At 40.5% G+C, this 25304-nt stretch overlaps 1 protein-coding gene across 3 annotated transcripts in view; it reads left to right on the top strand.

Moving 5' to 3' along the window:
- The window catches only part of ADGRG2 (adhesion G protein-coupled receptor G2), a 225666-nt gene that overhangs the window by 198324 nt on the left and 2038 nt on the right, over positions 1-25304 (top strand). For all 3 annotated transcript variants that reach the window (XM_077294653.1, XM_077294652.1, XM_077294651.1), the window contains 7 exons: positions 11308-11411; positions 12706-12830; positions 15566-15837; positions 17067-17166; positions 20047-20327; positions 21895-21996; positions 24640-24792. In XM_077294653.1, coding sequence (XP_077150768.1) covers positions 11308-11411; positions 12706-12830; positions 15566-15837; positions 17067-17166; positions 20047-20327; positions 21895-21996; positions 24640-24792 — 1137 coding nt within the window. The remainder of the gene's footprint in view (positions 1-11307; positions 11412-12705; positions 12831-15565; positions 15838-17066; positions 17167-20046; positions 20328-21894; positions 21997-24639; positions 24793-25304) is intronic.

The raw sequence follows: 25304 nt of genomic DNA on the forward strand, positions 1-25304 counted from the left end.
CAAAGAGTAAGCTCCACATTGGGGAAAAAAATTCCTTCCCAACTCCACATACGGCAATCAGACTAGTTCCCTGGATCAACGCCCTATCAAGGAATCTAGTGTATATACCCTGTAACATTATACTTTTCCAGAAAGGCATCCAGTCCCTTCTTAAATTTAAGTAATGAATCACTCATTACAACATCATACGGCAGAGAGTTCCATAGTCTCACTGCTCTTACAGTAAAGAACCCGCGTCTGTTATTATGCTTAAACCTCCTTTCCTCCAGACGTAGAGGATGCCCCCTTGTCCCTGTCACCGGTCTATGATTAAAAAGATCATCAGAAAGGTCTTTGTACTGTCCCCTCATATATTTATACATTAAAATAAGATCACCCCTTAGCCTTCGTTTCTCCAAACTAAATAGCCCCAAGTGTAATAATCTATCTTGGTATTGCAGACCCCCCAGTCCTCTAATAACCTTGGTCGCTCTTCTCTGCACCCGCTCTAGTTCAGCTATGTCTTTCTTATACACCGGAGACCAGAACTGTGCACAGTATTCTAAGTGTGGTCGAACTAGTGACTTGTATAGAGTACAAAGTATGCTTTTACATTGGTACTAAATATGTATATATTTAGATAAATATATATAGACACAGCTCGTATATACTGTATATATATATATAGAGAGAGAGATATATGTATATACAGTACTGACCAAATGTTTGGACACACCTTCTCATTTAAAGATTTTTCTGTATTTTCATGACTATGAAAATTGTAAATTCACACTGAAGGCATCAAAACTATGAATTAACACATGTGGAATTATATACTTAACAAAAAAGTGTGAAACAACTGAAAATATGTCTTATATTCTAGGTTCTTCAAAGTAGCCACCTTTTGCTTTGATGACTGCTTTGCACACTCTTGGCATTCTCTTGATGAGTTTCAAGGGGTAGTCACCGGGAATGGTCTTCCAACAATCTTGAAGGAGTTCCCTGAGATGCTTAGCACTTGTTGGCCCTTTTGCCTTCACTCTGCGGTCCAGCTCACCCCAAACAATCTCGATTGGGTTCAGGTCTGGTGATTGTGGAGGCCAGGTCATCTGGCGTAGCACCCCATCACTCTCCTTCTTGGTCAAATAGCCCTTACACAGCCTGGAGGTGTGTTTGGGGTCATTGTCCTGTTGAAAAATAAATGATGGTCCAACTAAACGCCAACCAGATGGAATAGCATGCCGCTGCAAGAAGTTGTGGTAGCCATGCTGGTTCAGTATGCCTTCAATTTTGAATAAATCCCCAACAGTGTCACCAGCAAAGCACCCTCACACCATCACACCTCCTCCTCCATGCTTCACGGTGGGAACCAGACATGTAGAGTCCATCCATTCATCTTTTCTGCGTCGTACAAAGACACGGTGGTTGGAACCAAAGATCTCAAATTTGGACTCGTCAGACCAAAGCACAGATTTCCACTGGTCTAATGTCCATTCCTTGTGTTCTTTAGCCCAAACAAGTCTCTTCTGCTTGTTGCCTGTCCTAAGCAGTTGTTTCCTAGCAGCTATTTTACCATGAAGGCCTGCTGCACAAAGTCTCCTCTTAACAGTTGTTGTAGAGATGTGTCTCCTGCTAGAACTCTGTGTGGCATTGACCTGGTCTCTAATCTGAGCTGCTGTTAACCTGCGATTTCGGAGGCTGGTGACTCAGATAAACTTATCCTCAGAAGCAGAGGTGACTCTTGGTCTTCCTTTCCTGGGGCGGTCCTCATGTGAGCCAGTTTCTTTGTAGCGCTTGATGGTTTTTGCAACTGCACTTGGGGACACTTTCAAAGTTTTCCCAATTTTTCAGACTGACTGACCTTCATTTCTTCATTTCTTAAAGTAATAATGGCCACTCGTTTTTCTTTACTTAGCTGCTTTTTTCTTGCCATAATACAAATTCTAACAGTCTATTCAGTAGGACTATCAGCTGTGTATCCACCAGACTTCTACACAACACAACTGATGGTCCCAACCCCATTTATAAGGCAAGAAATCCCACTTATTAAACCTGACAGGGCACACCGGTGAAGTGAAAACCATTCCCAGTGACTACCTCTTGAAGCTCATCAAGAGAATGCCAAGAGTGTGCAAAGCAGTCATGAAAGCAAAAGGTGGCTACTTTGAAGAACCTAGAATATAAGACATATTTTCAGTTGTTTAAAAAAAAATTTGTCACGCATATACTTTTATAGGACGATAAAACTAGCTTCTTTGTCATTAGTTAATGGAGTTGTCCCATTATTAAATATCACTACCATGAATACTATTAGCCATTTACATGTAGATAAAGGAGATCCGGTGAAGCCTTGTTCTGAGACTGCATAGGGTTACATTGAGAAAGTAGTCCAACAGTCCCCATATGAGGGGGCAAGGAACAGGAGCGCTCACGTGACCTAGAATAGGACCAAAGAGGTGCTGAAAACCAGGGAAGGTGGCGATTGGTGAGCATATTAATGCACATACGCTACATTATATAGTTATACTAGCTGTACTACCCGGCTTCGCCCGGGTTAATGACTGCTGTTAGCAAAATAGAATGTGTTAACAAAAATTTATTCTGCACACAAAAACCACAAAACAAATAGATAGAAATGTAATTATTAAAAGGCAAAAACTAAGCTAATAGAAGAATTTCACAACATATATTAGCTTTGTTATACTGAGAATGTCTTTGTTGCCTATATTAACCAATCAGAGCTCAGATTAATTAACTGTAGCAAAATAGAAGCTGAGCTGTGATTGGTTGCTATTGGCAGCCTGATAAATCCCCAGCCAACAGGAAGCCCTCCCCCTGGCAGTATATATTAGCTCACACATACACATAATAGACAGGTCATGTGACTGACAGCTGCCGTATTTCCTATATGGTACAATTGTTGCTCTTGTAGTTTGTCTGCTTATTAATCAGATTTTTATTTTTGAAGGATAATACCAGACTTCTGTGTGTTTTAGGGCGAGTTTCATGTGTCAAGTTGTGTGTGTTGAGTTGCGTGTGGTGACATGCGTGTAGCAACTTTTTGTGTGTCGAGTTGCATGTGACAGGTTAGTGTAGCAAGTTGTGTGCAGCAAGATTTGTGCATGGCGAGTTTTGTGCGTGGCGAGTTTTATGTGTGGTGCGTTTTGAGTATGTGCAAGTTTTGTGTGAGGCAACTTTTGCATGTGGTGCAACTTTTGTACATGTGGCAATTTTTCTGTGTGTGCAAGTTTTGCATGAGGTGAGTTTTCCATGAGGTGAGTTTTGCACGTGTGGCGAGTTTTGCATGTGGAGAGTTTTGCGTGAGCCTAGTTTTGCATATGGCGAGTTTTGCATGTAGCGAGTTTTGCGCGTGGCGAGTTTTGAGTGGTGACTTTTGTGTTTCGACTTTTATGTGGCGAGGTTGGTGTGTGTGTGTGTGTGGTGAAATGTGTGCTGAGGGTGGTATATGTGTTCAAGCACGTGGTAGTGTGTGGCGCATTTTGTGTGTGTGTTCATATCCCCGTGTGTGGTGAGTATCCCATGTCGGGGCCCCACCTTAGCAACTGTACGGTATATACTCTTTGGCGCCATCGCTCTCATTCTTTAAGTCCCCATTGTTCACATCTGGCAGCTGTCAATTTTCCTCCAACACTTTTCCCTTCACTTTTTCCCCATTATGTAGATAGGGGCAAAATTGTTTGGTGAATTGGAACGCGCGGGGTTAAAATTTCACCTCACAACATAGCCTATGACGCTCTCGGGGTCCAGACGTGTGACTGTGCAAAATTTTGTGGCTGTAGCTGCGACGGTGCAGATGCCAATCCCGGACATACACACATACATACATACACACATTTAGCTTTATATATTAGATATACCTGTATGTAATCTCCTGTATATAGTATATACCTGTGTGTCATCTCACCTATATATAGTATATATCTGTGTGTCATCTCCTCCTGTATATAGTATATACCTGTATGTCTTCTCCTCCTATACATAGCATATACCTGTATGTCATCTCCTCCTGTATATACTATATACCTGTAGGTAATCTGTTCCTGTATATAGTATATACCTGTGTGTCATCTCCTCCTGTATATAGTATATACCTGTATGTCATCTCCTCCTGTATGTAGTATGTACCTGTATGTCATCTCCTCCTCTATATAGTATATACCTGTGTGTCATCTCTCCTGTATATAGTATATATCTGTGTGTCATCTCCTCCTGTATATAGTATATACCTGTGTGTCATCTCCCCTGTAAATAGTTTATACCGGTGTGTCATCTCCTCCTGTATATAGTATATACCTGTATGTCATCTCCTCCTGTATATACTTTATACCTGTGTGTCATCTCTCCTGTATATAGTATATGCCTGTGTGTCATCTCCCCTGTATATAGTATATACCTGTGTGTCATCTCTCCTGTATATAGTATATATCTGTGTGTCATCTCCTCCTGTATATAGTATATACCTGTGTCATCTCCTCCTGTATATAGTATATACCTGTATGTCATCTCCTCCTGTATATAGTATATATCTGTATGTCATCTCCTCCTGTATTAGACCTCGTTCACACGTTATTTGGTCAGTATTTTTACCTCAGTATTTGTAAGCTAAATTGGCAGCCTGATAAATCCCCAGCCTACAGGAAGCCCACCCCCTGGCAGTATATATTAGCTCACACATACACATAATAGACTGGTCATGTGACTGACAGCTGCCGGATTCCTATATGGTACATTTGTTGCTCTTGTAGTTTGTCTGCTTATTAATCAGATTTTTATTTTTGAAGGATAATACCAGACTTGTGTGTGTTTTAGGGCGAGTTTCGTGTGTCAAGTTGTGTGTGTTGAGTTGCGTGTGGCGACATGCATGTAGCGACTTTTGTGAGATGAGTTTTGTGTGGCGACATGCGTGTAGCAACTTTTTGTGTGTCGAGTTGCATGTGACAGGTTAGTGTAGCAAGTTGTGTGCAGCAAGTTTTGCGCATGGCGAGTTTTGCGCGTGGCGAGTTTTATGTGTGGTGCCTTTTGAGTATGTGCAAGTTTTGTGTGAGGCAACTTTTGCATGTGTTGCAACTTTTGTGCATGTGGCAATTTTTCCGCGTGTGCAAGTTTTGCGTGTGGCGAGTTTTCCATGTGGCGAGTTTTGCACGTGTGGCGAGTTTTGCATGTGGAGAGTTTTGCGCGTGGCGAGTTTTGAGCGGCGACTTTTGTGTTTCGACTTTGATGTGGCGAGGTTGGTGTATGTGTGGGGAAATGTGCGCTGACGGTGGTATATGTGTTCGAGCACGTGGTAGTGTGTGGCGCATTTTGTGTGTGTGTTCATATCCCCGGGGTGGTGTGGTGATTATCCCATGTTGGGGCCCCACCTTAGCAACTGTACAGTATATACTCTTTGGCGCCATCGCTGTCATTCTTTAAGTCCCCCTTGTTCACATCTGGCAGCTGTTAATTTGCCTCCAACACTTTTCCTTTCACTTTTTCCCCATTATGTAGATAGGGGCAAAATTGTTTGGTGAATTGGAAAGCGCGGGGTTAAAATTTCACCTCACAACATAGCCTATGACGCTCTCGGGGTCCAGACGTGTGACTGTGCAAAATTTTGTGGCTGTAGCTGCGACGGTTCAGATGCCAATCCCGGACATACACACACACACATACATACATACATACATACACACATACACACATTCAGCTTTATATATTAGATAGTTAGAAAGGAGTAGGGAAAAAACATTGTTGGGAGGGAGTGTTTCTTGATCTGCATGTAAATTACAAATATTTTATATTTTGAGTTACCAAGAGTGGAATAAGCAACAGGGTTTAGGTAACGTTCCCATGATTAGTATTTGGTGAATTTTTGATGTTGCAGAATTTCTGCAATTTATAATGCAAGCCTATGAGGAAAACCTTCACATAAAACTCAGTAGAAAACATGTCAAGAGAAATTGACATGTTGTACATTTGTAACATACACCACAGGTAATTTTATTCTGGCTAAAACAAACCACAGTGAACATGAGATTTCCCTAAATCCCATCCACTTTGCTACAACTGTAAAATGTGGACACACAGCCTTAAAAAGGAATCTGTCAGTAGAATTAACCCTCTTAAATTGTCTAAATGGGCTTGCAGGTCATAGAAAGTTGAATAAAATGATACCTTGATATCTGGATCCGATGTCTTATTCCAGAAAAATCCTCATTTTTGTTAATATGTAAATGAGCTGTTAAGATCTAAGGGCCGGACATAGATCTATTGGAAAATCTTACTAGTTACCGTATATACTCATGTATAAGCCGAGTTTTTCAGCACATTTTTTTGAAAACACTTATACACAAGTCATTGTCCCAGAAAGACAGCGTGGGAGAGGGAGCGGCGGAGCAGCGGGTCACAGAGGCAGGATCCGGCAGCTGCGGCTAAAGCCTGTGCCCACTGCTAAAGATAAATTAATATTCACTGCCAGCACAGTGAATATTTATTTCTCTTATAGCGCGCACAGTTACAGCCACAGGCTTCCAACAGCAGCCGAGCTAGCACGGCTCATTAAGGTAATGAATATTCACCCCTCTCCACTCCCATTGGCGTGAAGTGAATATTCATTACTTTAATGAGCCCCCGGTTGGAAGAGCTGCTGGCACGGGAACGAGATGCAGCGAGGGCACGCAGGGAAGGTAAGTAGTATGTTTTTTTTTATAGGAGCTATGCATACAAGGATAGGGGATAAAGAGCCATGCATACAGGGACAGGGATGGGAAGCCATGCATACAAGGACAGGGATGGGGAGCCATGCATACAAGGACAGGGATGGGGAGACCTGCATACAGGGACAGGGATGGGGAGCCATGCATACACGGACAGGGATGGGGAGACCTGCAGCACGGTGGCGCAGTGGTTAGCACAGCAGCCTTGCAGCGCTGGAGTCCTGGGTTCTAATCCCACCTTGGACAACATCTGCAAAGAGTTTGTATGTTCTCTCCGTGTTTGCGTGGGTTTCCTCCGGGCACTCTGGTTTCCTCCCACATTCCAAAGACATACTGATAGGGAATTTAGATTGTGAGCCCCATCGGGGACAGCGATGATAGTGTGTGCAAACTGTAAAGCGCTGCGTAATATGTTAGCGCTATATAAAAATAAAGATTATTATTATACAAGGACAGGGATGGGGAGCCATGCATACAAGGACAAGGATGGAGAGCCATGCATACAAGGACAGGGATGGGGAGCCATGCATACAAGGACAGGGATGGGGAGACCTGCATACAAGGACAGGGATGGGGAGACCTGCATACAAGGACAGGGATGGGGAGACCTGCATACAAGGACAGGGATGGGGAGACCTGCATACAGGGACAGGGATGAGGAGACCTGCATACAAGGACAGGGATGAGAAGACCTGCATACAAGGACAGGGATGGGGAGCCATGCATACAAGGACAGGGATGGGGAGACCTGCATACAAGGACATGGATGGGTAGCCATGCATACAAGGACAGAGATGGGGAGCATGCATAAAGGACAGGGATGGGGAGCCATGCATATATGAACAGGGATGGGGAGACCTGCATACAGGGACAGGGATGAGGAGACCTGCATACAAGGACAGGGATGGGGAGACCTGCATACAAGGACAGGGATGGGGAGACCTGCATACAAGGACAGGGATGGGGAGACCTGCATACAAGGACAGGGATGGGGAGACCTGCATACAAGGACAGGGATGGGGAGACCTGCATACAAGTACAGGGATGGGGAGCTATGCACACAAGGACAGGGATGGGGAGCCATGCATACCAGGATAGGGATGATGGGACAATGCATACCCATCTTATACTCGAGTCAATAAGTTTTCCCAGTTTTTCGTGGCAAAATTAGGTGCCTCAGCTTATACTCGGGTCAACTTATACACGAGTATATATGGTATTTTGGAACAATATTTTATAACATAGTTTATAACATTTCACAATTTCATTCTAAATTTTAAAAAAGTGACATGTAAAGAAGATTTAAACCCAAACCATAGAAATCACCTTACTTCATTAAGAAGACATTAGAGCCATGACTATTGTTTGATAATGTTTGTTTCATTCATAGAGCTATTAGTGGGCATTTTCCTGATCGTTACAAAGTACAGACATATTGCTTGACCCTTTTTGGAAATTCTTCCCAGAAACTTTCATCAGGCTAAGTGCACACGTTGCAGAATTGCCCCGGAAATTTCTGCGGCAATTCTGCAACTCCTGCCGCGGGTGTATCGCATGCGGAATTGGCATGCATATTCCCGCAGAATGCTAGCGTTTTCCAAGCGATCTGAAGCATCGCTTGGAAAACTGATTGACAGGTTGGTCACACTTGTCAAATATAGTGTTTGACAAGTGTGACCAACTTTTTACTATTGATGCAGCCTATGCAGCATCAATAGTAAAAGATAGAATGTTAAAAATAATAAAAAAATAAAAAAAATGGTTATACTCACCTTCCGCAAACAGCCGATCTCCTCAGCGGCTTCCGTTCCTATAGATGGTGTGTGTGCAGGACCTTCAATGACGTCGCGGTCACGTGACATCATGTGACCGCGACGTCATCGCAGGTCCTTCGCACACACCATCTATAGGAACGGAAGCGGCCACGTGCACCGCTGAGAGGCAGGAGGACTCCGGGGCCATAAGAGGGTGAGTACATCACGATTTTATATTTTAATTATTTTTTTGTTTTACCAATTATATGGTGCCCAGTCCATGTCCTCCACCCTGGGTACCAACCGCACATGATCTGCTTACTTCCTGCTTGGTGGGCACAGCCCCATGCGGGAAATAAGCAGATCAATGCATTCCTGGGTGTGCGGAATCCCCGCGATTCCGCAAATTTAATGAACATGCTGCATTTTTTTCTGGAATGCGATTCCGCCCAGGAAAAAAAATGCAGCATGTGCACAAAAAATGCGGATTGCATTCTATTAAATAGGATGCTTAATGTGAGCATTTTTTCGCAGTTTTATAGTGAAAAACCGCAAAAAAAACGCAAAAAATCTGCTATGTGTGCACACAGCCTCACTTTGTTAACACATTTAATTGAAGGAGTTTTCCACATTATCATCATTGTAACAAATGTATGACAGATATGATTTAGTACCTTTAACCCCTTGGTGCCATGGCAATTTTCTTATTTTTTTTTGTTCTATCCTCTCCTTCTTCCAAGAGCCATTACTTTTTTATATTTTTGGTAATATAGCCGTATGTGTTATGTTCAGTATACGGTAAAAATGACATAGCAATACGATTTTCCAGGTCAGTATGAGTACGCAGAAACCAAACATGTATAGGTTTTTTAATATTTAAAGGATGAAAAACATTTTTTGAAAATTTGCATGACAAAAGATTTTTGCATTTGTTGCCATTGTCCAAAACCCATAGCTGTTCAATTTTTCAGGATTAGGGTCTTGGTGATAGCTTATTTTTTTGCACCTTAAGCTGACTTTTTTATTGATACCATTTTGGTATAGATACAATGATTTGATCACCTCTTAATGCATTTTATGGCAATATTGCAGTGGCCAAAAAACATCATTCTGGCACTTCGATATGTTTTCCCTTTACTCTGTTTACTGATCGGATGAATTTATTTTATATTTTGATAGATCGGACATTTCTGAACATAGCGATACCAAATATGTGTGGCTTATTTTTAATTGTTTTATTTTCAATGAGGCAAAGGAAGGTGATTTGAACTTTTGTGGGGGGGGGTTATATTTTTTTAAAACTTTTTTTTTTTTTTACTTTTTACTGAATTCTTTAGGGGAATTAGGAGACTTGAATCTGCGATTGTCCGATCGCCTGTGCTACACATAACAGGGCTTCAGCACTGCTATGTACTGTATGGCAGAAATGACGATCTCCTATTAACGTTGGCCACAAGCTGGCGTTCACAGGACTAACGTAATGACAGGCACAGGGATCTTTTGTAAATATACGTCATATGTCTTGAAAGGGTTAATATATGTGTTACAGGTTCTCCTACTGCTTGTTAGTGCACCTGTCTTACAGACTGCTCAGCTCTCCTGTTCTCAAAATGGTTAGTGACGGACAGGTCTGGTCACATGCAGCTCCATCAAATGTCTAAAGCTGGATTGTGCACAGGTCTGGTCACATGCTCCTCCGTCAGATGTCTAAAGCTGGATTATGGACAGGTGTTGTAACATGCTCCTCCATCAGATGTCTAAAGCTGGATTATGAACAGGTGTGGTAACATATTCCTCCATCAGATGTCTAAAGCTGGATTATGGACAGGTGTGGTAACATGCTCCTCCATCAGATGTCTAAAGCTGGATTATGAACAGGTGTGGTAACATGCTCCTCCATCAGATGTCTAAAGCTGGATTATGGACAGGTGTGGTAACATGCTCCTCCATCAGATGTCTAAAGCTGGATTATGGATGTGGTAACATGCTCCTCCGTCAGATGTCTAAAGCTGGATTATGAACAGGTGTGGTAACATGCTCCTCCATCAGATGTCTAAAGCTGGATTATGGACAGGTGTGGTAACATGCTCCTCCATCAGATGTCTAAAGCTGGATTATGGACAGGTGTGGTAACATGCTCCTCCATCAGATGTCTAAAGCTGGATTATGTATGTGGTAACATGCTCCTCCGTCAGATGTCTAAAGCTGGATTATGGACAGGTGTGGTAGCATGCTCCTCCATCAGATGTCTAAAGCTGGATTATGGACAGGTGTGGCAACATGCTCCTCCATCAGATGTCTAAAGCTGGATTATGGACAGGTCTGGTCACAAACTCTCCATCAGATGTTCAAAGCTGGATTATACACAGGTCTGGTCAAGTGCTAATCCATCAGATGTCCAAAGTTGGCGGATGGACAGGTCTGGTCACATGCTCCTCCACCAACAGTCATTTTCAGAATAGGAAGGCTGTGCCGTTTGTGAGGAAGAAGTGCAGGAGAAAAATCTTCACCACTTATATATTTAGTAAGTGTCACAAAATCTTCTTCTCAACCCATCTGTTACAGTAAATTGGACAAGCCCTTTAATCAATGTATGACAGTTTTACTATCAGTTGCCAAAAAGCATATTCTAAGGGATGACAACAAATATGATGACGCGTCTCTAATTTTGGACTTTTTTGATTTTTTTTTTCATTTGGGTCGAAAATCATCTTTACCTTGTACCAATCTTGAGTTACGTGTTTCACTCTCATTACTAATTTCCTAACACTTTTATATACAACATGATATGAAATATATTTTCAGTACTTTGATCCTCATGCTGCCAATTAAAGCAATTAATTCTCTTTGCTCAACAGATGGAATTGGCGGCTGGTCATCTTATGGCTGCATAGTTGCTAACACAACACAAAATGAAACAGTCTGTAAATGTAATCATCTAACCAGCTTTGCAATATTGTTGGTAAGAAATGACATTATTACTAATCTGACTGTATAACAGAAAATCTGTCAGCAAGAGAAAGGCCTGGCTGATGCCCTATCGGCCTTGATTGGACAACGTCAGTGTGCAAGAACACACCGCCAACTAGTAATATGCCGTTGTCAACTTATTCATAATTTTTTCAGCAGGAATAACTTCGGAACAGAACAATGCAGAGTCAATTGATACGATCCCTCAGCATTGTTAGTTCATTGGGAACACAAGTATTTACTAAAGCAGACAAGTCAGGAAAGCTGATAAGTCTTTAACTTGTGGCATCAAACAAAACAATGAGTCAGAAGCTGCTACTCCCGCTTACATTCTTATGTGGGTCAGTGATAAAAAGTTCAACTTGTGCGTAGTTGAAGGCCCCGACAGAAACAGTTTGCCATAGGTGTCGTAGGGGTGCTAATTATAAAACAGATTGCGTCTGTGGGACAAAAACTTTTAAAGGTTAATCCTGGAGTTGTCCAGGATTTAAAAAAAAAATGGGCAAAGAGCAGTAAATATATTAAAAATAAAATAAACAGTACTCACCTACTCACACCCTCAGCTCTGCCACTCACTCCAGTGGTCCCTACCTGTCCTGCAGAGATGATGTCCTATCCATTGTCCATGTGCACCCAATCAATGGCCTCAATGTTGATGCTTATATGTACAGCACCACTGTGGCCAGTGATTGGCTGCAGAGGTCACATGGACATTATGACAACAATGCAAAACAGACAGGGTCCAATGGAGTGGCAGTGCCAGACGTTTGAATACTCTTATGTGAATATTGCTCATTTAAGGCTGCACAGCATCAATTGCATTAAACCATCATATTTAATCAAGAGTGAAAGTTTTTATAGTTATATATGTAATGCTTTGGAAATCTCTTATAGCTATAGTTGAAACCAGAAGTTTACATACACTGTATAAAAAGACACATATGCATATTTTTCTCAATATCTGACATGAAATCAGAATAAACCTTTCCCGTTTTAGGTCAGTTAGAATTACCATATTTATTAATATTTTTCAAAAGCCAGAATAATGAGAGAGAGAATGTTTTAAGGCATTAGATAAGTGTTTTATGAAAATTACAGCAAGAAGCGCAGTAAGGGACAAATTACTGGAATCCGGGTCTGTTTCTCTATATTTTGTGTTGCCTTCAGATCAGGCAGCAAAAACCTGGTGACAGATTTACTTTAATAATGTGCGTTTTATTATTATCGAAATGACGGAATTGAATAATTGGTTTGCTTGTTTTAATTTGATCTTTACTGTCTTTTAGAATGTGTCACCCAATGAGCAACAAAATCCAGAAGATCTGTTGGTTTTGACCTTTATCACGTATATTGGATGTGGTCTTTCTGCAATATTCCTCTCTGTGACACTCGTAACCTACATAGCGTTTGAGTATGTAACCATTTTCCCATGTATTATTTTAACTTGTCTTCCGATCTTTCTGCTTTCACCAACCATATTCACCAGATCATTTCTGAGCATAATCTAATAACAGCAAGAAATACCTCTGAGCATTGGTATACTGTAGGAATCAGGACTACTACACAGCATGCATATTAAATTGGCTTCATTGGAAGAACACAGTGCACCATCATACCAGGCTGTCCCCTCTTCTGTGTTTGTTAATGGCACATACATTGAAGGTGCCAGTTTATGTCCCTCATAAATACTCCACCCTAAAAAATGAATTGCTCCCATTCTTCAGTATGGGTTGTCCACTTTCAACATTTCTTACTTAGCGCAGTCTCTGCAAAATAACCTCATCACAGAATGGCCCGCTGTCATGATCTGCAGAGGATGACTATGCACTGTGCACAATTATCAGGCAAGTGAGTATTTTGACCAAATCATCATTTTTATGTACATTATCCAACTCCAAGCTGTATAAACTTGAATTGATGATCTAGAGTTAGTTGGACCTCTTTTGGGTTGAAGATGGACTCAAAATCAATTCCTAAACCTACTGCCAGTTATTAGAAGAAACTTTCTTCAAGCAGTGGTAGTCAGGGTCCGTTGATGGACGGCTTATGAATGTTATTGAACACAAGGGGGACTATATTGGTCACTAATATATTTTTTGAAATGTCAGAAATGTAGTTTTGCACATTTTTAGTTGTTTAGTTATTATTCACACTTTAACAGACGAAAATAAACAATTGAGATGGGAAAGTGTACATTTTTCCTTTAGTTGCATAATAATTATGTACACTAATCGTTGCCCAATAATTCTACACACATAGATATTCTAACTAACTGACAGGACTGTAGTTCAATAATAAAATTAATCATCAAAAATACAAATTGCCTAATAATTGTGCACACAATGTAATTCCCCAAGAAACCGGTTAAATTCCTTCCCAGTTCCCAGGAAATAAAGCATTGCATTGTCCCCATCAAAATCACTGGATTGTCCATGAAGTGCACGTACCTGTCAAGTCTTAGGCCACATTCACATATTCAGTATTTGGGCAGTATTTTACATCAATATCTGTAAGCCAAAACCAGGAGCGGAACAATGAGCTGACAGGTACCGTATTTTTCGGACTATAAGATGCACTTTTTTCCTCAAAAAATTTGGAGGAAAGTGGGGGGTGCGTCTTACATTCCCAATGTACCTGCTGTGGGTGGGGAGGTGGAGGAGCAGCAGCGGCGGAGCAGTGGGTCACAGGAGGCAGGACCCGGCTGTTGCGGCTTATCCCTGTGCCCGCTGCTTAAGAGAAATGAATTCACTGCTCTCCACGCCCATAGTTCCTTCCATCTCCATGCACTGAAGCCGCCGCCAAGATGCGAGAGGGACAATAGGCGTGTGGAGCAGTGAATATGCATTTCACTTTAATAGCGGGCACATTAGCAGCAGCCACTGGCTTCCTGTGGCTGCTGGGCTGTCACGTGTCCCTGCTATTAAAGAGAATGAATAGGCACTGCTCTCCACTTCCATGGTCATGGTTAATAGCGGGCAGTGTTAGCTGCAGCCGCTGGCTTCCTGCAGCTGCTCGGTGATCACGTGGGCCCACTATTAAACAGAATAAATATTCACTGCTCTCCAGTCCCATGGTCATGGACAGCAGTGAATATTCATTCTCTTTAATAGCGGGCAGTGGTAGCTGCAGCCGCTGGCTTCCTGCTGCTGCTCGGTGATCCCTTGGGCCCCCTATTAAACAGAATAAATATTCACTGCTCTAAAGTCCCATGGGAGTGGAGAGCAGTGAATATTCATTCTCTTTAATAGTGGGCACGTTTTCCCCCAGCAGCTGCAGGAAACTGGCGGCTGCAGCTAAAAGTGTGCCTGCTATTAAAGTCAAATAAATATTCACTGCTCTCCATTTCTATAGTCACAGGCGTGAGAAGCAGTGAGTATTCCAGTAGCTGTCTTCGGCGTTTCAGCAGCGCATGACATCATTGCCATGTTCTGCTTACGAGCTAAAATCAGATGCTGGCATCAGAAGAGGACGCTGCGATGGAGCACAGGGAAGGTAAGTAAAATGGTTTATATATTTTTTTTTCTATGTTTTTCTGATGGGGATGGGGGCCCTGCATACCAGGATTGGGAGGGGGCCATGCATACCAGGATAGGGATGAAGGGGCCATGTATACCAGGATAGGGATGAGGGAGCCATGCATACCAAGATGGTATGACCACATTTTTTGCTTCAATTTTTTTCTGTTTTCCTCCTCTGAAACCTAGGTGTGTCTTATAGTCCGAAAAATACTGTATAATAGAAACATGTCACCACTTCTGTATTTTTCACTCACTCCTGTTTTTTTTTTTTTATGTAAAGTTTCTTTGTGGAGTTTCTTTATAACATCAACCAAGTATAAAATCTAAGCCAAGAAAGAAACAGATAGAAGCAAGAGAAGGAGAGAACAGTGGAGGAGTCACAAGGGTAGGAGGGCAGGGAAAGGGGTGTTAATCAGACTAAGGGTCCTATGGTCAGTGATCCTCAATATACAGTATGACTGCTGGTTTTGGCTTACAAATACTGATGTAAAATACTGACCAAATATTGAACGTGTGAGCGTGGCCTTATTTTTAATCACATTTGCTTTAGTAATTAGAATTAAAAATAGTTATTTATGGCATATATTAGAAGTATTAGTTGTATTTTTACTTTTTGTCTTTACTTTAGGAAAATACGGAGGGATTACCCTTCTAAAATCTTAATTCAACTTTGTGCTGCCCTGGTTTGCCTAAACCTGACATTCCTTCTAAATCCTTGGATTGCGCTGTACGAGGACATTCCTGGACTCTGTATCTCTGTTGCTGCATTTTTGCATTATTTTGTATTGGTGTCTATTACCTGGATGGGCCTTGAAGCTTTCCACATGTATCTGTCTCTTGTGAAAGTCTTTAATACTTACGTACGAAAATACATCTTAAAGTTCTGCATTATTGGATGGGGTACGTATAATGTAGTCAGATTTTATAGTTGAGGCTACTTCGCATGACCTGCCACTGAGTTACATGCCAATCAGTAAGCCACAGCAGATCAATATACAGCTCTGGCAAAAATTATGAGACCACCACATCAAAACCCTGTCATGGACAGCCCAATCTCCAGACCTGAACCCCATTGAAAACCTCAGGAATGTAATCAAGAGGATGATGGATAATCACAAACCATCAAACAAAGAAGAACTGCTTAAATTTTTGTGCCAGAAGCAGTGTGACAGGCTGGTGGAAAACATGCCAAGACGCATGAAAGCTGTGATTAAAAATCATGGTTATTCCACAAAATATTGATTTCTGAACTCTTCCTGAGGTAAAACATTAGTATTGTTGTTTCTAAATGATTATGAACTTGTTTTCTTTGCATTATTTGAGGTCTGAAAGCACTGTTTTTTTTATTTTGACCATTTTTCTTTGTCAGAATAAAATACTAAATTTATTGCTTGGAACTTCAGAGACGTTGTCAGAAGTTTATAGAATAAAAGAACAATTTACATTTTACTAAAAAATATACCTATAAAGAGAAAGATCAGACAAACTGAACATTTTGTGGTGGTCTCTTAATTTTTGCCAGAGCTGTATATATTTTAAAAATACATTTAAATGGAAGCTGTCAGCTGATTCATATTGTGCAAACAACAGGCAGCCTGAATCATAGATTGGCTTCACTATTGCAGCCTGGTCGGGTTTTCTCTGCCATCATCCAGCCAGCTTCTTATTCATGCTGCTTGTGGTTTGGGTAGCAAGAATTGACTAACTTGTCCCCTTTAATGCAAAAAATTAATTCAAACAATCAGTCTTCTTCTGAGACAGTCACGGTAGAATAAACTCATTGCTTATAATCATACTATAATTACTTATAAAGTGCAAAAGAAATTGAGAAAAAGGGGATTTAATGAATTAAAAACGACAAATTTTAACAAAAACCTATTAAAAGTCCAAAATAATTAAAACTACAAGAAAACCAGATGTATGTGACCATGTACATCTGGATTTCTTCTTGTGGTTTTAATTATTTTGGACTTTTAATAGGTTTTCATTAAAATTTCACATTTTTTATTTATTGGATCATTTTTTCTCCAGTTTTTTTCTGTGGGCTTACATACTATCATCATACTATGTATATTGTGATTGGAGCAGTCTTAATTTTGTTCTACCATTTATGCTTTGTCTCATACCAGGAGCTCCTGCTGTAGTTGTGGCAATAATACTTGCAGTCAACAAAGACTTGTATTTTCTGAAAATAAGTGGAAAATATCCGAATGGATCGACAGATTACTTGTAAGTTGATATAAGCATGTTTTAATTTAGCTGCTCATGCAATTTAATGTAAAGGTGAACACCTCTCTAGCACACAGACTCTGTTTATGATGGCAGCAAATGGCTGTATATGCTTTTAATAATTACTGAATAAAGGATTTAACTGTTTGACACCACATGCTGGAACTTATCGACTTTTTTGGATTTATGTTAACATCTAGCTTCTGTAATAACAGAAATGCATAAGAACAGGCGTGTGTGAAAGTATTCCATAGTTTCCGCGTTATTTAGAGATTTGTCCCATGTTCTATCTTCAGGCAGCTGCTATCACAGGCAGCTTTGTAGTGGTCGGTAACCTAGGCAATGAGCTGGAAACTATAGAATTGAAAAACCTCTGTTCTTGAGAAAAGGAGAATTTTTATTAATAAGCAAATTGCAAAGTTGCATGTTTTTACAGTCACTTACAATCACTTTGCAATTTTAGCCTTTTAAATAAGACAAGACAACTTCTTTATAAAAATGCACAGGTCCATTGCATTCTACCTATATTCCTATTTTGTTGATCTAGATAAAGACAAATACCCCCTTAGTCAGATGCCAATTGGCTCATATTGAGGTAAAACTTTTAAATATAGTGATGGCAAAAAAAAATGTGCAGACGTCATGTACCAGTTAGAAATGCAAGTGTGTCTCACAAAATTAGAATATCATCAAAAAGTTAATTTATTTCAGTTCTTCAATACAAAAAGTTAGAGTCATTAGAGTGATCTATTTCAAGTGTTTATTTCTGTTAATATTGATGATTATGGCTTACAGCCAATGAAAACCCAAAAGTCATTGTCTCAGTAAGTTAGAATAATTAACAAAAAAAACCCTGCAAAGGCTTCCTAAGCATTTAAAAAAGGTTCCTTAGTCTGTTTCAGTAGGCTCCACAATCATGGAGAAGACTGCTGACTTGACAGATGTCCAGAAGGCAGTCTTTGACACACTCCACAAGAAGGCTAAGCCACAAAATCTCATTGCTAAAGAAGCTGGCTGTTGAGAGTGCTGTATACAAGCATATTAATGGAAAGTTGAGTGGAAGGAAAAAGTGTGGTAGGAAAAGGTGCACAAGCAACTGGGATAACAGCAGCCTTGAAGGAATTGTTAAGAAAAGCCTATCAAAACTTCGGGGGAGATTCACAAGGAGTGGACTGCTGCTGGAGTCATTGCTTCAATAGCCACCACACACAGATGTATCCAGGACATGGGCTACAAATGTTGCATTCCTTGTGTCAAGCCACTCTTGACCAATAGACAACGACAGAACCATCTTACCTGGGCCAAGGAAAAAAAAGAACTGGACTGTTGCTCACTGGTCCAAGTTGTTGTTTTCAGATGAAAGTACATTTTGCATTTCATTTGGAAATCAAGGTCCCAGAGTCTGGAGGAAGAGTGGAGAGGCCTCAAACCAAGCTGCTTGAGGTCTAGTGTGAAGTTTCCACAGTCAGTGATGGTTTGAGGAGCCATGTCATCTGCTGGTTTAGGTCCACTGTGTTTTATCAAGACCAAAGTCAGCACAGCCGTCTACCAGGAAATTTTAGAGCACTTCATGCTTCCCTCTGCCGACAAGCTTTTTGGAGATGGAAATTTCATTCTAGAGCAGGACTTGGCACCGTCCACACTGCCAAAAGTACCAATACCTGGTTTAAAGGAACAGTATTACTGTGCTTGATTGGCCAGCAAAGTCGCCTGACTTTAACCCCATAGGGAATCTATTGGGTATTGTCAAGAGGAAGGTGAGAGACACCAGACCCAACAATGCAGACGAGCTGAAGGCTGCTATCAAAGCTAGCTGGGCTTCCATAACACCTCAGCAGTGCCACAGGCTGATCGCCTCCATGCCACACCACATTGATGCAGTAATTGATTCAAAAGGAGCCCCGACCAAGTATTGAGAGCATTTACTGAACATACTGTACATGTCAGTAGGCCAACATTTTGGATTTCAAAATAATTTTTCAAGCTGGTGTTGTAAAGTATTCTAATTTACTGAGATAATGACTTTTGTGTTTTCATTGGCTGTAAGCCATAATCCTCAACATTAACAGAAACAAACACTTGAAATAGATCACTCTGTTTGTAATGACTCTATACAGTGGGGGAAAAAAGTATTTAGTCAGCCACCAATTGTGCAAGTTCTCCCACTTAAAAAGATGAGGGCGGCCTGTAATTGACATCATAGGTAGACCACATCTATGAACGTCAAAATTGAGAAAACGAGAAAACAAATCCGAATAGAAAAAAATGAGAACATAAATTATTTAATGTCTCATTTCTTATCTTTTGCATTTAAAAGGGTTGTCCCACAAATATATTACATTTCTCTATGATATCAAGCAAAATGAAACAAGTTTTCAATTGCAGTAATTTTAAAAAGAAATGCCTGTGTCTAGATACTACTGTTACTGCCTGGAGGACCACTTTATGTGGATGTTCTGAGTAAATCAGAAAGGACAGTAAAGGGGACTTTAATAAGTATTTAAAAGCAATAACCGGACATGCGCAATTCTTTATTATTCCAATTGGTTTGTTCTTCCTCCTGTAACATGAGTAATAGGCAATCCAAGGGGAGCACATACTTGCTTTTGTATTGTTTGTCCTTTTGAATTCTAATATAGTAATAAGTCAAAATCTTCCTTTCTAAATTGTGCAAATAAAAGAGCATGTCAGAATGAGTTATCCAAAGTGGCAGACCAGTAATACAATGAGTCACATAAAATTATGCAGTTTTGTACTTCTGCTTTCACTGATATTCTTCATAAATGAGAATTTCTTGCTAACAGCATTTTTGTACGTTTGTGTTCTCAGTGATATTTCTCTGTAATAGACGGTTTACTTCTATATCTTTCCTCTTTACAGCTGCTGGGTGAATGACATTGTATTCTGGATCACAATAGTTGGCTATTTTGGTATAATCTTCCTGTTGAACGTCAGCATGTTCGTTGTGGTCCTTATACAGCTGTGTCGCATCAAGAAGCAGAAACAGCTGGGCTACCAGAGGAAGACCACCTTCCAAGACCTGCGCAGTGTGGCCGGCATTACTTTTCTCCTTGGCATCACATGGGGGTTGGGCTTCTTTTCATTTGGCCCTGGGAGAACAGCTATGATGTACCTTTTTACTATATTCAACAGTTTACAAGGTCAGTCCTTTTGTGATGTCTGACGTGTTGAAATGATAGATTGTCTGCTGTGTGGGTGCCTCTGTAACCCCAATACATAACATGGAAGCACCGCACTCCTATAGAGCGATCATCCACTAGCTCTCCAGAATTGTCCACACCAAAATCTTACACAATTTTTATTTTTTATTTTGATGCAGCTGTTTTTCTTTATTTGAATAATTCTGTACCTTTAAAAAAAGAATTGTTACATTGAACATGCAGATCAATCAGCAGGCAGCATGGTATAGAGATTGGAAATGTTTCCACGGTAATTCCTGCACATTCTGGATTTAAGACTCCAGTGGGCAATGGTTTTATGTAATCTCTGTAAGTATTTTTATAGGAATGGAGGGGCAAGGAAATCGACATATGGGTGTGACATAATTAATGAGGCGAATAAGTGTATAGAAATAATTCCACACCAAGTGATGCACAGGACAGTGATGGCAATAATACGGAGAGTCAGTATAAGGACGAGAAACTGACCGACCATAAAAGCCCAGTATAAGCAAAAATATATTAAAATATAATTACCCATTATTAACCCATTAACAATAATTTATAATTAATAAGAATAATAATTTGATAACTTTAATTTATTTTAATTTTATTATTTAAATTAATTTGTTTTAATTAAAATAACTTAATAATAATAAACATTAATAATAATTTATAATTATAATTACCCATTATTATACTTTTCTAGGATTCTTCATATTTTTCTTCTACTGTGTAGCATAGGAAAATGTCCGCAAGCAGTGGAGGCGTTATCTTTGCTGTGGAAAATTAAGGCTGGCTGAGCCTTAATTCAGCCCAGTATAAACAAATTTATTCAAATATAATTAACCTTTATTAAGGATTATGAAAGCAACTATAAGAATACAAAAAATACATGAATACAGGGGTGCAAACCCAGAATGTAGTAAAAAACATTGTTTCATGGGGAGTCAATTATACATAATGGTATAATGCCAGGACTTGTATAAATACGTAACATATGTATTTATACAAGTACTGACATAATACCATTTTGTATAATAAACTCCCCATGTTTTTTACTAATTCTGGGTGTGCACCCCTTTATTTATGTATTTCTTGTATTCTTATGCTTGCTTTCATAATCCTTAATAAAGATTAATTAGATTTTAATAAATGTGTTTATACTGGGCTTTTATGATCGGTTATCTTTTTGTCCTTCTTCCTATATATTTCTATAGGAAAGCTGTCATTAATAAGACGGCCCACCGGACTCTTAATCTTAGAATGAGCAAATGTTTAAATGTATGAATTACAAGTTTTACTGAATCTTTTTTATACAATATTATCCATCAATCTGCTCGGCTTCTCCTGCTCTATAATATGCTGCCCTCTGATCGGACAACATGGTCAATGAGACATAATCCTTAGTACCTCAGTTTCCTTCCACATACAACAAAAAAAAATTGACAATAGCTCCAGTGTGAATTATTACAATCTGGGTACAGCACTTGAAAATATTTTGCTGCTATAAGTGCAACAAGAATTAATATGTATGTTTCTCTTCTAGGATTCTTCATATTTTTCTTTTACTGTGTAGCAAAGGAAAATGTCCGCAAGCAGTGGAGGCGTTATCTTTGCTGTGGAAAATTAAGGCTGGCTGAAAATTCAGGTAATGCTTTTAATGAACATGCTAATTGCATCCACTTTAATACTAGCTACTATGTATAGCATGTGTGTTTCTTTAAACAACATTGACATGTTTGTAGATTTTTTTTTTATGAAAATGCATATATTTTCTGGCTAAAAGGCATGTTTACAATAGGATTTCATTAAAAGTCTATGTATTACAGTACATAGCAGACCACAGAATGAGCTAAAGAGGACCATTAACCAATTTTATCAAGTTGTTTATCAAGTTTATTCCACATCATGGAATAAAACATGGTTTTTATTCTTTAATTTCTCATCTCCATTGCAGAGATGTTAACTTGTAAAATTTAGATTCTAATTTCCACTAAGACCAAGCAGAGGTTATTTAGCAGAGATTAGTTTCTGGGGGTATATACATTTTCCCCTGCATGAAGTTGACCAATAAAAGTAGGAGGTGTCATGCAGGGGGAAAAAGAACACTCCCTCAGAGAAGGTCAGACCTGCTATTTCTGTATATGAGACATGTAATGACACAGAGCCCTGCTCTCCTCACTGATTTCACTTCAGTAACCTGCAGTGAATAGCTAGGGCAGTAGATTATAACTATGTGTCGTTACAAACAGCCCTGCAGCTCTCATCCCATGGCACTGTCAGTGTGGTGGGAGGAGGAGTAGAGCAGAGCTATATGTCATAACAAACACCTATGCATCTGCAGCTGTATTCTCATGGCAGTGTCAGTTCTGCTCTACTCCACCTTCCTCCCATCTGACATTGAAATGGAATAAGAGCTGCATTTGCAGAAGATGTTTGTAATGACACACAGCTCTGCTTTACTCCCTTTCCCAGCTTGAAATTACAGAAGATACCAGTAGTGAAATCAGTTAAGAGAGCTGAGCTGTGTGTTATTACATGTGTCACACAGAGGTTACTAGGTGTGGTATTCTCTTGGGTCATGTTCTGTTTCTTCCCCTGGATGATGCCTCCTGCTTATGATTGGTTGATGTCAAGTAGGGGAAAATTAACTGTCCCCAGAGAACACCATCTGCAAACGTCCCCCTGTTATCAGCAAAAATGTGAATCTAATCTTTACAAGCCAATATCTACACAACGGAGTTGAAAAATAAAGAAGAATTAATTCAGCTCTGCAGCCACCAATCAATGGCGTGGCCAGTTTAACATTCTCAAACTGGTGAAACGTCAAATTTAAGGCTACAGACAGTCGATTGTCGTTGTCATGCGGGGATCGCATCACAATCCTCGGACTGGCCCATCACCTCTACTGACCTGAGCGTGACAGCGTGATGTATTTCTATGCAGCTGTAATGCTCAGGTCAGGAGAGCCGACCATCAGTCCTAGGATTGTGATAGGATCTTTGCACGTGAAATACGGCCATCTGTCTGTGCCCTAACTGTGAATCTGTCAGTGACATAGCAGTGAAGACATTATTGTGGCTTTCTTAAACATTAGATTTACCAATACAGAGGTATTTGTAGCTAGATCGTGCATTTAAAGACTTTGTTTACAATTAGTATAAGGGTCTGTTTTTTTTCCAGACACAACATTAATTTTAGCTTTGAGCTGTGTCTGTAAGTGCAGCTCATGACATCCCTCAATCCCTTTTTTAGAGAGATTGACAGTGGGATTTAACTGGCTAACAGCCATGGGTAGCACTGCGATCCACCCTAGGCTGTAAAGACACATGATAACTGATTAAATCAGCTGTCATGTGTGGGGACAGATGCAGGCTCAGCGTCGGAACCCGCATCAGTCAGGAACACAACATATAATGTAAATATATGTCGTGATGGGGTAAATTCTAATTTACAAAAGTAAAGAGACCTGGCAGTGGATTAGCTATAAATGTGTTCCAGAGGATGACACAAAAGCAGAGGGCCTTTTCAGAAGAACACTATATGGGTGCCTTTAGTCTCCAATAGTCGACAGTCGAAAACAGACATTTCACATATTGTACATATTCCTCAAGATTAGCTTGATTGATGGCTCACTATCTAATTTCTTTGCAGTGTATTTGGCATTACACAGATTGTGAGCTATCAATCAAGCTAAAGAGGCTGGTGTAGGAGGGAATGGTCATGGACCGCTCCTGCTTTCTATTTTCTTGCTTCTGGTGATGTCAGTTCGAAAGCGCTGCTTCTTCTCTTCCGCTCTGTTGACATGGCATCACTGCCAAAGTCATGCTTATTGACAGCCAGCTCTCCACTGCCTGAGGAGAACCATCTGTCAATCAGCATCATGTTGGTAGTGACGCCCCATCAAAGAACAGAAAAGAAAGAGCTTCTCTGTTGACACACGAGGTCAAAGGAAGCCAGTAAGTCCTCGCCTGAGCAAGTAGAGATCATCGCAGGGAACAACAGACATGTAGTTAGCAACTACCTTCTGGTAAATTCTTAGCTCGATACGAAAAAATAACCAAACGCCCAGATAACCCCTTTAAATTAAAACCCTGATTTTTTGGGAATGCAGCAACAGATAGAAGATATAAAGGTGTAGATGGATTTAGCTTTCAGACCCTTGTATGCCTATATAAGCAGTTTGGGGTTTTGACCTTAAAAATTAATTGTTTTGGTTTGGTGATGTCTCCTGTAACTGCATAATTATAGTTGCATATAAGTCAATTACATTTTTTGGTGTTTCATTTAGACTGGAGTAAAACAGCTACAAACAAATTAAGGAAACAGACTTCAAAACAAGGAATATCCAGCAGTTCAAGCAACTCCATTCAGTCATCCAGTAATACTAATTCTACAACATTACTAGTGTCCAATGAGTACTCGCTGCACCCCAATGGAAACGGTGAGCTTTGTATGCTTTCTTTCTGGCTTGAAAATGTTTTAAAATTGGTTGGCCAGATATGTCAGCAGACTTGGCTGGACAATAGGCAGAACTTTCCAATGTTATTTGGCCATCTAAATCTGCTGACATTAGGGCAAGACGATTCAGCGCCGGCCAACCCCCTCACCTCTCCACACACACACACTTACCTGCCTCACAGCAGCTGCATGATGTGCCCACTGCCAGTTCATGGTGCGCCCACTGCCAGTTCATGGTGCGCCCACTGCCAGTTCATGGTGCGCCCACTGCCAGTTCATGGTGCGCCCACTGCCAGTTCATGGTGCGCCCACTGCCAGTTCGTGGTGCGCCCACTGTCAGTTCATGGTGCGCCCACTGCCAGTTCATGGTGCGCCCACTGCCAGTTCATGGTGCGCCCACTGCCAGTTCATGGTGCGCCCACTGCCAGTTCGTGGTGCGCCCACTGCCAGTTCGTGGTGCGCCCACTGCCAGTTCGTGGTGCGCCCACTGCCAGT

Source organism: Ranitomeya variabilis, chromosome 3 (genome assembly GCF_051348905.1).
Source record: "Ranitomeya variabilis isolate aRanVar5 chromosome 3, aRanVar5.hap1, whole genome shotgun sequence".
NCBI classification, from domain to species: Eukaryota; Metazoa; Chordata; class Amphibia; order Anura; family Dendrobatidae; genus Ranitomeya; species Ranitomeya variabilis.